The sequence below is a fragment of the Heptranchias perlo genome, chromosome 23 (genome assembly GCF_035084215.1).
Source record: "Heptranchias perlo isolate sHepPer1 chromosome 23, sHepPer1.hap1, whole genome shotgun sequence".
Taxonomy (NCBI): Eukaryota; Metazoa; Chordata; class Chondrichthyes; order Hexanchiformes; family Hexanchidae; genus Heptranchias; species Heptranchias perlo.
Window position 1 is genome coordinate 25,481,862 of NC_090347.1, and position 15,765 is coordinate 25,497,626.

Sequence of the window (15,765 nt, forward strand, 5' to 3'; positions counted from 1 at the left end):
ACCACGTTTTCAGTTGCTGTGGTCCTACTCTCTAGGATTCTTTCCCTTGGCATGTTTACCTACTCTCCTCCTTTTTAAAGGTCATCTTCAAAACTCACTGCCTTGACCAAGCTTTTAGTCTCCCCTCCTAGATTTGGCATCCATTTTTCCTTACACCTCTGGAATGGGGAATTTCTCTATGTTAATGGTGCTACATAAATGCAAGCTGTTGTTGAACTGCAACTGGCATTTTGCTCCACCACACATGAACTCAGCCTTCTGGTTCCAGATAGCAACATACCAGAGGCAGAAAAAGGCCTTCACTTCTTCTGCCATCACACACTGAGACTCCCTCATGTGACCTGACTGGGAACTACCCCATTGACATTTTACGTAAGTTTATTTTACATCATCCAAACTGCAGAATGCTTAAAATTTATATTTGAAGTATCTAATAAACTCACTTGGCAGGACTAGCACTCAGAATTCTCAGGAGTGATTTCTAATACTTATTTGTGGCCCAACTCTCATGGACAATTTGTAAGTTTCCTATCCACAATCTTTACGGCTGATTTCACGAGCAGTCTAAATGCTCTAAAGCAACTGGATATGCTCTTAGTTTCTACTGTTGACACCAGTGCAAGAGTTCGACCGTTCAAACTGTTTAAATATTGCATTACGATTACATACAAACCTCCAAAATATATGTTACTCAATTCCTTTTTTTTTAAAGACATATTTTACTGTAGATGAGAATGTATAAAAGGCAGTGTTCTAGACCTGTCCTTTTTAAACCTATAGAAATGGGGCAACACAGAATTACAAATGACACCAGATCCTTGATGAAAATGACAAATAATGACCAAATATTAGTCACTTCTAGCTAGAAACATTCCTTTACATCCACATAAAGGGTCACTTTAGTCTTTGTAAAATGAATCAACTCTTAGTGACTGGAGCACTGCCGGTTTGGAATGTCTTTCTCCCGCCAACAGTATTACATCATTTTAATCTCCACCACAGACATTTCACGTTACTTTAACTCTTCAGTGTTCAAGGCGCCTAGTGTTCATACTTCTCTTCCGATGCTTCTTGAAGCATTGTGACTTCATTACATTTTAAAATGGTTATATTGTAGAAGTGGGTGGAGAGAAAAATCAAAGTTTAAATCAGTAAGGTTAACTGTAGCCACAAGAGATACTGGGCCCTATTTTATTAATTCAGCATAGGTACAAACTCAAAGGAGTCTAGAGTCAGTAGTAATGTTTAAAAAAACTTATAAAATTACATTTCCTGTTACCAACAGTTAGTCTGGCAGCATAGCTTGGGTGACAAGTGTCACTTCTCAGAACAAAAATAAAATCTATTTCTATTTTAAAGTTGGCCTGTAAAGCCTCAAATGGGACATTTAAAAACTTGGTGACAATATATAAATCCATTGATGCAGCACAAAATATACTGTTTAAAACCTAGGCCCAATACTGCGGCACAATGTATACCACTTAAGATGGGAAAAATAACTACTGTGTCTTCGAAATGGATAGCATTACCGAAATAGTAGTGGTGTTATTCATCGAAATAGAAAATGGAAGCTCAGTGTTATAAAAATCACAGTACAATAGATTGACAGTACACACCAGTGAAAATAAATAGATGTGCAGGCTATCACCTAATGGCTGGGAAGGCATGTGCAGAGTTATTAGAATCGGCAGAGGTCATATTAAAATTTTAGGATTCGTTCACTCCTGTACATTAAAAAAGCAACCTTTTAACAGCGATAGTGAGTTCCAGGAATTTAACTTGTGAGAACAGCTGTCGGAGCTCATTTACTCCCGTGCCACCCAGGAACACAGCTCATTTACTGTTAGCAGATAGACCAACGAGGCAAAGATGAAATCAAATAGTGGATTGGCTATTCAAATCTTTTAATAAGATAACAAAATAAACCACAAATAATACTGACAATTATTAATGATACTTGGATCATTAACCTGGGTTCATGATTAAAAAGTGGGCAATGAACCTTACATTCAATAGATACCTTTTTCCAATGTCTGATTCCAACATAATCTTCTCCCTCCCTACTATTCACTATTCTTATTACCAACCCTGATTTTGATCTCTTCCTACATACAATACTGACAAGTTTTGGTAGAATATACATTGGAAACTCTGAAGCAAAGAAACAGGCTTTTTAGTAAAGCTCAAAATTTTCTTAACAAAAGTTGAAATGGCAGAATTATTTATGGGCCATGCAACCCTTAGTTATAAATGGCCGACTCTCAGTCCGAAATGGGTCGGCCATTTAGGACTAAGGGTCGGCCATTTAGGACTGAGATGAGGAGAAATTTCTTCAGAGGGTTGTGAATCTTTGGAATTCTCTACCCCTATGGATGCTGAGTATATTCAAGGCTTAGATCGATAGATTTTTCGACACTAAGGGAATCAAGGGATATGGGGATAGGGTGGGAAAGTGGACTTGAGGTTGAAGATCAGCCATGATCTTATTGAATGGCGGAGCAGGCTCAAAGGGCCTTATGGCCTACTCCTATTTCTTATGTTCTTATATTTATCATCATCCTACATTAACACTCGTTGAGGTATGTATTTTTTTCTTCCCTGGTCAGCTAGTAAGCCCCATGCTATTCACCATCGCCCAACTGAGAGCAGTTGAGCTGGCGACTTGATCTCAGCTAGCTGCCAATGCTACTGGGAGTTGCACAAGGGGAGATTGGGATGTCTTTCCATCAGACTTGCTACTTTCTACAGGGAATTATCTGCTTCTGCTTGGCACTGCTCTTTGATGCCACTGAGATGAAAGTTTCACCATGTGATAAATTATCCACATTCAGGATGCCAAGTGGTCATTATAAGATAATCATAAGACTGAATGTGACCCAGTCCATGTGCGCTGGTCACTTAATCAGTAAATCATCATATAGTCACACAAATGTGCAGCACTGACTCTTCTGAATTCTTTATTATATACAAACACATTGGCATTACCGTAATAGAGGAACATTTATGATTCCCACATATATTTTTGTAATATATAATGTATTGTCGGTACATAGGTTGGTGAGTGTATCTTCCTGATGTCACTCAGCTTATTGTATGGGCACATGCTTCCTGATGGATAGAACCTCACAAATCTTAGAATGAATCATGAAATACATGGGCTGCTAACAATTAACAGGTACTTTTTCACATCAATGAATTATTACCTTTGACCATCATGAGTGTAGGATATTAGTACAATGAAATTACAAAACCACACTTCTGAAATTAACTATTGTCTGCTGGTAAAAGTTCAGAAAATCTGAGTCCAACAAATACTATTGGTTACAAAGCACATTTAAATGAAAACATTTCACTTCTAGTAAAGCACATTAATGCTGCAAACCTTGACTCAGACATTGTCTAGCCACAGTCCTTATTTGATTAATACTTGGTACTGAATTGCCAAAATACATCAATACAAGATAATTACAGTCAAATGTTTGCAATCCTTTTAACTTATTCTTAAGTACATGGCCAACCTTACTAAACAATAAAAGATGTTTTGCTTGTTTTAAACCCTTTGCATGCTGAATTGACAAAACTTTACAAGAATAGTTATGATTTGAAAAGGAATAGTTGGAACAACTACACTTTGACAAAAAAACTCAATGTTTCCTCAGGGCACATTGAAAATGTGTCTACACAAGTCCACATTCAATTATATTACCCTGTAATAAATACAACCACCTACATTCTTCAATTCACATTCATACCACACATGATCAAGGGTGATCAGAAGAACTGGACTCGAGAGGCAATATCTTGTTTTGGGTTACTTATAATCTTTTACAAGTACATCACCACAGTAAAAAACACTGATGAAACTTTTTTTCTGTTTGCAAATATATATGGAATAAATCATGGAAAAATAAAATCATCATCACTGCATTACTTGCATGAGATACAATGAAAACAGCAGATAGCTCAGTTTGGATCCCTGTTTCCCTCCATGCCACCCCCTTCAGTTTCAAGTGAAATGCCCCATTTCAAAAAATAAGATAATGTCTGCAAGTACATGGATGACAAAGATCTGCGCTGGTGACAGGATCCTTCAGAATAAAAAAGTTACAATTTGATCTAAACGCGATGGGAGAATGGGCCGTCACCTGGTAGGTGACATTGAATGTAATGTAATTCACGTGGGTAGGGCTAATGCCGAGCATTGGCATGCCTTGCTGGGCTCTGGCTTAAAGTCTGTTGAGAGGGAAGGAGATCTGGGTGTTGTAGTGCACGAGTCTCTAAAAAGGTCCATGATCAGTTATGTAAAGCTATAACGAAAGCAAATAGATTACTAGGATGTTTAGCTAGGATGATCAAATATAAAACAAAGAGCACCATAATGTCCTTCTCCAAGAATTTGGAAAAACGCTTCTAGAATACGATGTCCAATTCTGATCCCGACATGCTGGGAGATACAGGGGTCAATTTTCGGATGGCTGAGCGGGTGCGTTCGTGGCGGTGGGGGGGGGGGGGCTCCTAAAATTGGGTCTTCCCGGAGCAGGTCCGGAGCCCGGCTCCAACCCGCCCACTTCTGGGTTCCCCAATGATGTGAATCGGTGCGCACGCAGCCCCCGGATGCAGGACTCCCACTGGCAATCAAAGCCGGCGGGATCCCACTTAAGATCATTATCTGGGTACTTGAGGTCGTTTACAGACCTCATTAGTTGGAGATTTTAGGAGGATTCAGATTTTGGACTACCCAGAGCATGTTTCCCATGCTGGGGGAAACACTCCGTTTAAACAGACGTGTTGCAGCCAGCGGCAGCTGCAAAGGTCCATTTAACAGGTGCGGGGTAAACCCTCATTCATTGCAGCAGGGCACTGTCACCTCAGACAAAGTTTTGCCTGCCACACCGTTGTCGCCACACTCCAAATTATTAAATCATACCCTAAACTCTGCTGTCCAAATGCATTTACCTACTTTGCAGACCCCCTCACACTCTCAGCGTCAGGATGGAAAGGGGGTCTATTGCTGCATTCATCACTCCATTGGAGGACGAGCAACATCACCAGCCTCACCAGGCATGCGGTCCACCTCTGCCACGTGGAGCTACACAACACAGTGCTGAGCAACAGGCACCTGCACAAAGTAGTTGTGCAACTACACATACACCCACTGTCGGGTGACCCAATGGGTGGCATCAAGGGTGTTCATGAAGAACCTCATGAAAGGGCATTATTGCACCAGCCAGTCAAGAATGGCCAAGACCTAGCAGTAGTGGTGACAATATAATATGTAATATGTTTGATTTCTGATCAACTCAAGTAAAAACCATGACAAACCCTCAAACACCCTTCTGCATCCCCTTCATGCTCACGACACGTTTGCCTTATGCTTCCAACTACACGTGATGCATGCCCTGTGGCTGCAGCACAGGTAGTGGCAGGTGGGGTGAGGCTGACCGTGAAAGAGTTGCACGAGAGGGTGAGTATGAGATAGAGCCATGAGATTGTATGAGGATTGGGTTGAGTGGTAATGGTGGGATGAGGACTGACGAGGTGAGTAAGTGCAGATGAGGATGAGCTTCGAGTGGGTGTGAGGAGTGATGGGAGAGTAGTGTTGGCAGTGCAGAAGGAGATGTGGGTTGGGGGTGGTGATGTGGCAGACGGGGTGTAGGGGAATGAGAAAGTGTACTCACTTCGGCTGACCTACTTAGGTCATTGAAGCGCCTCCTGCACTGTATGCAGGTGCGTGATATGTTGGTGGTGCTGGTAACCTCCTCTGCCACCTCAAACCAGGCCTTCATGGTGGCAGAGGCAGGCCACTTCATCCCGTCCTCCGGGGAGAAGATCTGTCCTCCTCCTCCGCACCCCATCCAGTAGGACCTGGAGTGAGGCATCAATAAACCTGGGAGCAGCCTTCCCCCTGGGCTGCTCCATGCTGTAATTTTGGCTCCTTTCTGCAACACTACTCAGTGGAGGACTCCCCTTAAAAATCGGGCTCCTCCAGCTGACAGCCGATGATGTGTGTGCAGTCCGCCCGCTGCGCAGCTTTCCAGCGCGAAACCCGGAAGCCAAGGTAAGTGGCTTCAATTTATTTATGATTGCGTGCCAAACCCACCGATTTTACTGGGCGGGTTACCCATGCGCCCAGTCGACCCCCCCCCCCCCCCCACTGGCAACCTGCCTTCCTCCTAATATTGGGACCACAGAATCCTTGGGAAGGGTTCAGAGGTGGACAACTAGTTTAATACCTAGTTTTAAAAACCCTTAGTTTTCACAATAGGCTTAGGGAACAGGGTCGTCTTACTCTCAAAGTAAAGTAGACTTGGAGAGACTTAATTGAAGTATTTAAATTGACAAAGGGCCCAGATCATTTACATGTGGACAGATTATTTGGATTATACGTTAGGGAAAATGAGGGGACACATACAAGTTACACAAGCACAGAACTAGGCTAGATGTCAGGTGGTTTTTCTTTTCCCAGGGCATCACTGACCTTGGCAATAAGTTGTCGGCTCGTGCAGTGGGTGCAGATTCACTGCAAACATTCCGAAGGGAGCTGGACAGGTTCCTGGAGGAGGCTGGTATCGCTGCATACAAAAAAAAGGTAGGTGGGAGGTTGGGAAATGCACCACATGGCCGTTGTTATCTCCTGGAACCAGTTTTTGATCACCTTCAGGGGGTCGGAGAGGAATTTCGCAAAATTATTTTTTCCCAGAATTGGCCTAGGGTTTTGTTATTTTATTTTTTGCCAGGAGACTTCATAGCTGTTGTTGGGTGGAGCATTGGGGTCATGTTGCCAAGTTGCAGCATAGCTCAATGCAATTGACATTGATGGACCAGCTGGTCTTTTTAATACGTTTTGTAGGCTTTGTATTAAAAAAGATAAAACATTCCCTTTATCCTGCTTAAGAATGTGACTTATAAACCAGAGCAACATTTTTTTCCATTTACCACATCAGCTTTGCTTGTGGACCTTGAGCAAGATCACAAATTTACTACTAATTGTTACTGAATTACAGGTCAGCTTTGTATCATTGATTCACATTTGTAAAGAATTAGATTGAGATTGTTTCAAGTAACCTCACTTGCAACACTCAACCATTAGAGAAAAAAGGAAGGTTCACTTGACTGATTCCTGGGATGAGGGTGTTATCTTATAAGGAAAAGGTTGGATAAGTTGGGCCTGTATACGCTGGAGTTTAGAAGAATGAGGAACATGTAAGATCCTGAGGGGACTTGAAGGGGTCGATGCTGAGGGGATGTTTTCCCTTGCGGGAGACTAGAACTAGGGGACACAGTTTAAAAATAAGGGGTCTCCCATTTAAGACAGAGATGAGAAGAAAATTTTTCTGAGGGTCGTGAGTCTGTGGAACTCCCTTCCCCAGAGAGCGGTGGAGGCAGGGTCATTGAATATTTTTAAGGCTGAGTTAGATAGATTCCTGATTAACAAGGGAGTCAAAGGTTATAGTAGGTAGACGGGAAAGTAGGGTTGAGGTCACAATCAGATCAGCCATGATCTTATCAAATGGCAGAGCAGGCTCGAGGGGCCAAATGGCCTACCCCTGCTCTTAATTCGTATGACACTTACAATTTATCAGCTCAGTTTTGAACCTACACATCTCAGTGTTACCCAACCAATCAGGCATCATTCACTTATTTTTGAGAAACATGAAAACAGATTATTTTCTAATGCCTGCCACTTAGGCAAATGTTGCAAACAATATTAATGCTCGTTAATAATTGAAGATTTGCTTATACAATGTTTAACATGGTGTTTAGGAAGTAATGTGTGTCGTTTCAAATTCCACCAGCAATATCAGGGAATTCTAACACTTGCATCCACTGACCACCAATTATGTTGAGATTAATTTAAAGTAACCAGATTTATGATGCATCATTATCTATTTTGCAACATCCTACTAGTCCATTATAAATACATTTAATAAATTCAGCAAAGTTTTGTTCATATGCTGAGCTGACTTAAGAACTGGCAGTCCAGTAAATGGACAACTGCAAAGAAATTCCAATGATGGAAATGGAAACTAAATGATGATTGAAGATTTCCATATTCTATTTGTTGCACATTTCAATATTGACATCCAAAAGGTTCAGTGAGAGTGAGTGAAACTTTAAACTTTAACAACTTCAAATTTATTGTGTTCCTGAAAAGGCATGTTCATTAGAACCTGTACTGATATGGACCAACTATATGCTCAGGCAACAGATTGAAAATCTATCCCCATGTCAACATTTAAGAATAGATAAAAAAGGTAGGTGGTTGAAGGAAGAGGATAAAAAGGTACACGAGAAGGACATGGGTAGATGGGATTAGGACTACTACTCAAACGAGGATAAACACCTAAACTGCTTGTTTCTGTGCTGTAATTTTCATGCACGGTAATTTTAAATAATCACTGTAGCAGTCATCAGTTCTGACGAAAAAGTACACACCCAAAATATTATATCTTTTCTCTTTACAGATGCTGACTGACCTGCTGTACATTTCCAACATTTACTGTTTTCACTCCAGTTCCAGTTTTTCCCTTTTTATTTGAGATCACTTCTGTTCCAGTAACACCATTCAACACATTCAAGAAACAACAAGTCAGACTGATGCTATCAAAAGACTCATTTCACAGCATGGGATCCATTTAATTCGGAGGATCTTTACATATGTAAGAAAACTTATGAAATACCAGAACTTCATGATTTGTGATTCATGTACTACTAGACAGTAAAGCAAGAGAGTAAAGTAAACTGGAGTCATGAGCTCAAATCCCGCCTCGGCAGCTGGGGAATTTAAATTTAATTAATTAAATAAAATCTGGAATTAAAATACTAGCCATGAAACTACCGGATTGTCGTAAAAACCCATCTGGTTCACTAATGTCCTTTAGCGAAGGAAACCTGCCGTCCTTACCCGGTCTGGCCTATATGTGACTCCAGACCCACAGCAATGTGGTTCATTCTTAACTGCCTTCTGAAATGGCCGAGCAAGCCACTCAATTGTACAATCTCGCTAAAAAAAGTCGTAAGAAGAATAAAACCGGACGGACCACCTGGCATCGGACCACTAGACACTGGACACGACAGAGGCAAACCAAGCCCAGTCGACCCTGCAAAGTCCTCCTCACTACCATCTGGGGACTTGTGCCAAAATTGGGAGAGGTGTCCCACAGACTAGTCAAGCAACAGCCTGACATAGCCATACTCTCAGAATCATACCTTTCAGCCAATGTCCCAGACTCTTCCATCACCATCCCTGGGTATGTCCTGTCCCACCGGCAGGACAGACCCACCAGAGGTGGCAGTACAGTGATATACAGTCAGGAGGGAGTGGCCCAAGGAGTCCTCAACATTGACTCCAGACCCCATGAAATCTCATGGCATCAGGATAAACATGTGCAAGGAAACCTTCTGCTGATTACCACCTACCACCCTCTCTCAGCTGATGAATCAGTACTCCTCCATGTTGAGCACCACTTGGAGGAAGCACTGAGGGTAGCAAGGGCACAGAATATACTCCGGGTGGGGGACTTCAATGTCCATCACCAAGAGTGACTCGGTAGCACCACTACTGACCGAGCTGGCCGAGCCCTGAAGGACACAGCTGCCAGACTGGGCCTGTGGCAGGTGGTGAGCGAACCAACACGAGGGAAAAAACTTACTTGACCTCGTCCTCACCAATCTACCTGTCGCAAATGCATCTGTCCATGACAGTATTGGTAGGAGTGACCAGCGCACAGTCCTCGTGGAGACAAAGTCCCGTCTTCGCACTGAGGACACCATCAAACGTGTTGTGTTGCACTATCACCGTGCTAAATTGGATAGATTCAGAACAGATCTGGCAGCTCAAAACTGGGAATCCATGAGGCACTGTGGGCCATCAGCAGCAGCAGAATTGTATTTCAGCACAATCTGTAACCTCATGGCCCAGCATATTCCTCACTATTACCAACAAGCCAGGGGATTAACCCTGGTTCAGTGAGGAGTGTAGAAGAGCATGCCAGGAGCAGCACCAGGCGTACCTAAAAATGAGGTGTCAACCTGGTGAAGCTACAACTCAGGACTACATGCATGAAAAACAGCGGAAGCAACATGCTATAGACAGAGCTAAGCGATTTCACAACCAACGGATCAGATCAAAGCTCTGCAGTCCTGCCACATCCAGTCGTGAATGGTGGTGAACAATTAAACAACTAATGGGAGGAGGAGGCTCTGTAAACATCCCCATCCCCAATGATGGCGGAGACCAGCACGCGAGTGCAAAAGACAAGGCTGAAGTGTTTGCAGCCATCTTCAGCGAGAAGTGCCGAGTGGATGATCCATCTCAGCCTCCTCCCGATATCCCCACCATCATAGAAGCCAGTCTTCAGCCAATTCGATTCACTCCACGTGATAACAAGAAACGGCTGAGTGCACTGGATACAGCAAAGGCTACAGGCCCCGACAACATCTCGGCTGTCGTGCTGAAGACGTGTGCTCCAGAACTAGCCGCGCCCCTAGCCAAGCTGTTCCAGTACAGCTACAACACTGGCATCTACCCGACAATGTGGAAAATTGCCCAGGTATGTCCTGTCCACAAAATGCAGAACAAATCCAATCCGGCCAATTACCGCCCCATCAGTCTACTCTCAATCATCAGCAAAGTGATGGAAGGTGTCGTCGACAGTGCTATCAAGCGGCACTTACTCACCAATAACCTGCTCAGCGATGCCCAGGACCACTCGGCTCCAGACCTCATTACATCCTTGGTCCAAACATGGACAAAAGAGCTGAATTCCAGAGGTGAGGAGAGAATGACTGCTCTTGACATCAAGGCAGCATTTGACCGAGTGTGGCACCAAGGAGCCCTAGTGAAATTGAAGTCATTGGGAATCGGGGGGAAACTCTCCAGTGGCTGGAGTCATACCTAGCACAAAGGAAGATGGTAGTAGTTGTTGGAGGCCAATCATCTCAGCCCCAGGGCATTGCTGCAGGTGTTCCTCAGGGCAGTGTCCTAGGCCCAAACATCTTCAGCTACTTCATCAATGACCTTCCCTCCTAAGGTCAGAAACGGGGATGTTCACTGATGATTGCACAGTCTTTCAGTTCCATTCGCAGCCCCTTAGATAATGAAGCAGTCCGTGCCCGCATGCAGCAAAACCTGGACAATATCCAGGCTTGGGCCGATAAGTGGCAAGTAACATTCACGCCAGACAAGTGCCAGGCAATGACCATCTCCAACAAGAGAGTCCAACCACCTCCCCTTGACATTCAATGGCATTACTATTGCCAAATCCCCCACCATCAACATCCTGGGGGTCACCAATGACTCGAAACTTAAATGGACCAGCCACATAAATACTGTGGCTACAAGAGCAGGTCAGAGGCTGGGTATTCTGCAGCGAATGACTCACCTGACTCCCCAAAGCCTTTCCACCATCTACAAGGCACAAGTCAGGAGTGTGATGGAATACTCTCCACTTGCCTGGATGAGTGCAGCTCCAACAACACTCAAGGAGCTTGACACCATCCAGGACAAAGCAGCCCACTTGATTGGCACCCCATCCACCACCCTAAACATTCACTCCCTTCACCACTGGCGCACTGTAGCTGCAGTGTGTACCATCCACAGGATGCACTGCAGCAACTCGCCAAGGCTTCTTCGACAGCACCTCCCAAATTCGTGACCTCTACCACCTAGAAGGACAAGAGCAGCAGGCACATGGGAACACCACCACCTGCACGTTCCCCTCCAATTCTCACACCATCCCAACTTGGAAATATATCGCCGTTCCTTCATTGTCACTGGGTCAAAATCCTGGAACTCCCTTCCTAACAGCATTGTGGGAGAACCTTCACCACACGGACTGCAGCGGTTCAAGAAGGCGGCTCACCACCACCTTCTCAAGGGCAATTAGGGATGGGCAATAAATGCTGGCCTCGCCAGCGATGCCCACATCCCGTGAACGAATAAAAAAAAGCCATCTTTGCAGAGTAATATTGCCAGGTCCACACAGCTCTCAAATTAGGGAAAAGCAGAGCAGTCTTTACAGTAGAGGACACTAAGAATATCCCAACACTGGACAAACAGGGGACTCTCGGGGGGGAGGAGCTAAATACGATTAAAATCACTCAGGAGATGGTACTCAGTAAAATAATGGGACTCAAGGCGGATAAATCCCCTGGACCTGATGGCTTCCATCCTAGGGTCTTGAGGGAAGTGGCAGTAGGGATTGTGGATGCTTTGGTGATAGTTTTCCAAAATTCCCTGGACTCAGGAGAGGTCCCGGCAGATTGGAAAACTGCTAATGTAACACCGTTATTTAAAAAGGGTAGTAGGCAGAAGGCTGGAAATTATAGGCCAGTTAGCTTAACATCTGTGGTGGGTAAAATTTTGGAGTCTATTATTAAGGAGACAGTAACGGAACATTTAGATAAGCATAATTTAATAGGACAAAGTCAGCATGGCTTTATGAAGGGGAAGTCATGTCTGACAAATTTGCTTGAGTTCTTCGAGGATATAACGTATAGGGTGGATAAAGGGGAACCAGTGGACGTAGTGTATTTAGACTTCCAGAAGGCATTCGACAAGGTGCCACATAAAAGATTATTACTTAAGATAAAAAATCACGGGATTGGGGGTAATATTCTGGCATGGGTGGAGGATTGGTTATCGAACAGGAAGCAGAGAGTTGGGATAAATGGTTCATTTTCGGACTGGCAACCAGTAACCAGTGGTGTTCCACAGGGGTCGGTGCTGGGTCCCCAACTCTTTACAATCTATATTAACGATTTGGAGGAGGGGACCGAGTGCAACATATCAAAATTTGCAGATGATACAAAGATGGGAGGGAAAGTAGAGAGTGAGGAGGACATAAAAAACCTGCAAGGGGATATAGACAGGCTGGGTGAGTGGGCGGAGATTTGGCAGATGCAATATAATATTGGAAAATGTGAGGTTATGCACTTTGGCAGGAAAAATCAGAGAGCAAGTTATTTTCTTAATGGCGAGAGACTGGAAAGTACTGCAGTACAAAGGGATCTGGGGGTCCTAGTGCAAGAAAATCAAAAAGTTGGTATGCAGGTGCAGCAGGTGATCAAGAAAGCCAACGGAATGTTGGCTTTTATTGCTAGGGGGATAGAATATAAAAACAAGGAGGTATTGCTGCAGTTATATAAGGTATTGGTGAGACCGCACCTGGAATACTGCATACAGTTTTGGTCTCCATACTTAAGAAAAGACATACTTGCTCTCGAGGCAGTACAAAGAAGGTTCACTCGGTTAATCCCGGGGATGAGGGGGCGGACATATGAGGAGAGGTTGAGTAGATTGGGACTCTACTCATTGGAGTTCAAAAGAATGAGAGGCGATCTTATTGAAACATATAAGATTGTGAAGGGTCTTGATCGGGTGGATGCAGTAAGGATGTTCCCAAAGATGGGTGAAACTAGAACTAGGGGGCATAATCTTAGAATAAGGGGCTGCTCTTTCAAAACTGAGATGAGGAGAAACTTCTTCACTCAGAGGGTGGTCGGTCTGTGGAATTTGCTGCCCCAGGAAGCTGTGGAAGCTACATCATTAGATAAATTTAAAACAGAAATAGACAGTTTCCTAGAAGTAAAGGAAATTAGGGGTTATGGGGAGCGGGCAGGAAATTGGACATGAAGCTGAGTTCGGATCGGTCAATGCCCTGTGGGTGGCGGAGAGGGCCCAGGGGCTATGTGGCCGGGTCCTGCTCCGACTTCTTGTGTTCTTTAGATTTGTGGTTGGGATCAGATCAGCCATGATCTTATTGAATGGCGGAGCAGGCTCGAGGGGCCGATTGTCCTACTCCTGCTCCAATTTCTTATGTTCTTATGTTCTTATGTTCACACGTACATGTTACAGAACTCAGCTAACAGACATCAAAACAGCTGGTGAAATCTTAGTCAATAGAAAGCCAGTGGAGCAGCTCTCTATGAGCATTAAAAATGTAAATGGAGCATCATATGGAAATTATTTTGTGTATAGAGTTTGCTTTGCATTAGTTGTAGTTATATTGCAGCTTGGGTAATACACAAGCAGCGGTGACAAGGGTCTCGAGCCTGAAGCCAAAACCTGTATTCAGAGTGATATATCTACAAGGTAAATTGCACATTTTGTATTGGTGTAAAACTAAAATTACTCAGCACAAAATATGCAGTAAATTGCACTATTAAAAAAAGAAACGAGTGATAAAAAGATCAGCATTTATATAACGCCTTTCAAGAAGGCCCAAAGTGCTTTACAGCCAATGAAGTACTTTAAAGTGTAGTCACTGTTGTAATGTAGAAAACGCGGCAGCCAATTTGCACACAGCAAGCTCCCACAAACAGCAATGAGACACATGAGCAGATCATCTGTTTTAGAGATATTAGTTGAGGGATAAATATTGGCCAGGACACTGGGGAGAACGACTCTGCTCTGCTCCGAATTAGTGCAATGGGATCTTTTACGTTCACCTCAGGGTGCATACAGGACCTCAATTTAACGTCTTGTCCAAAAGACAGCAACTCAGAGGGTGCACCACTCTTTCAGTACTGTACTGGATTGTCAGCCTAGAGTTTATACTCAAGTCCCTTCAATGGGATTTGAACCTACAACCTTCTGATTCAGAGGTGAAAGTGCTACCACTAAGCCATGGCTAACACGCAATAAATATTACTCCTGTACCCTGTGACTATATTTCTCAGTCATGCCCTCCAGCTGTATAGTTCAACATTTAAAAAAGAATTCAAAATGTATATTGTTCCCATTAAGATTTCTGCCCAGACACGTTGCAGTAATTTAGCAATGACAAGGTGGTGTTGGTTCAGTAGAATAAGCTTTTATTGGTATTTCACCTGCAAACTTGTGTTGACCTGGGTGGAACCCCCACGCAGAGCTTACCAAGAAGCATGTTTCACCCATGAAACAAGTTATCGACATATCACATCAGAGAAACACAATTTCTGTTTCCTGCAAGAAAGAATCCAAAAAGGTGTGTGACGTGAGTGTCTGGGTCCATTTGCTGCAAGGTTTAGCATTTCTGGAAGGTAATCTTTAAAAGTTTCACATGTAGAACTTACTTCAAATCTAACTGCACAGTACAGAAAAAAGAAATTAACATGAATCAACTCGTCATGCTCGGCAATTAAGTGCACCATGAAATAGTACACTCAGAAAACCAGAAAAAAGTGATTGTTTAAATAAAACATAATTGGATACTTGTACACTGGGTATTATAGATATTAATCCAAAATAATGAACTATATGGAAGTTTGAACGGTCCCACTGCTGCTGTCTGGGAATCCTGTACCATCTCTTTTTTTGTGGCTGAAGCACAGTTTTCAGATTGATATTTTTATGAAGAGTCTCAAATTTACTCAACACTAAATGGCGACCGACTTAACTGATTCGATGCCTACAATCTGGGCCTAGGATGGTACACTGGAAAAGAATCAGAGAAAAGTCACCTATCAAAACAAATGAACAGCTTGATTGACAGGAAGATTGTCAACGAGAGGGAGAGCGTGCAAAATCACATGTAAGAAGTCTGAGTCTCCAATAAAACAGACCCAACTCAGCACAGAGAAATCTCCAAACAGAAGAGTCATTATCTAATGAAACATTTACTAATGCAGACATTTTCAGCAGACACAATCATTTTAGTATGAACACCAGTGGAGTACGGTCATTAAGCGGTTAAAAAGGGTAAGAGTCAATGTCAGCATAAAGAAAGTACATCCAAACCTGTAGAATAGAATTCCCTGCCTGCCTTGGTTGCTAGGCTGATC

The 15,765-nt window shown here is 43.3% G+C and overlaps 1 protein-coding gene across 4 annotated transcripts in view; it reads right to left on the bottom strand.

Moving 5' to 3' along the window:
- LOC137341190 (septin-9-like) overlaps window positions 1–15,765 on the bottom strand; it is a 233,772-nt gene that overhangs the window by 176,314 nt on the left and 41,693 nt on the right. Inside the window, exon 1 of one of the 4 annotated variants that reach the window (XM_068004215.1) lies at window positions 6,479–6,564. The exons of the other annotated variants lie outside the window; for them this stretch is intronic. Coding sequence (XP_067860316.1) covers window positions 6,479–6,530 — 52 coding nt within the window. The 5' untranslated portion in view covers window positions 6,531–6,564. Of the gene's footprint in view, window positions 1–6,478; window positions 6,565–15,765 lie in introns of those variants that run through there. 4 annotated transcript variants of the gene reach the window in all.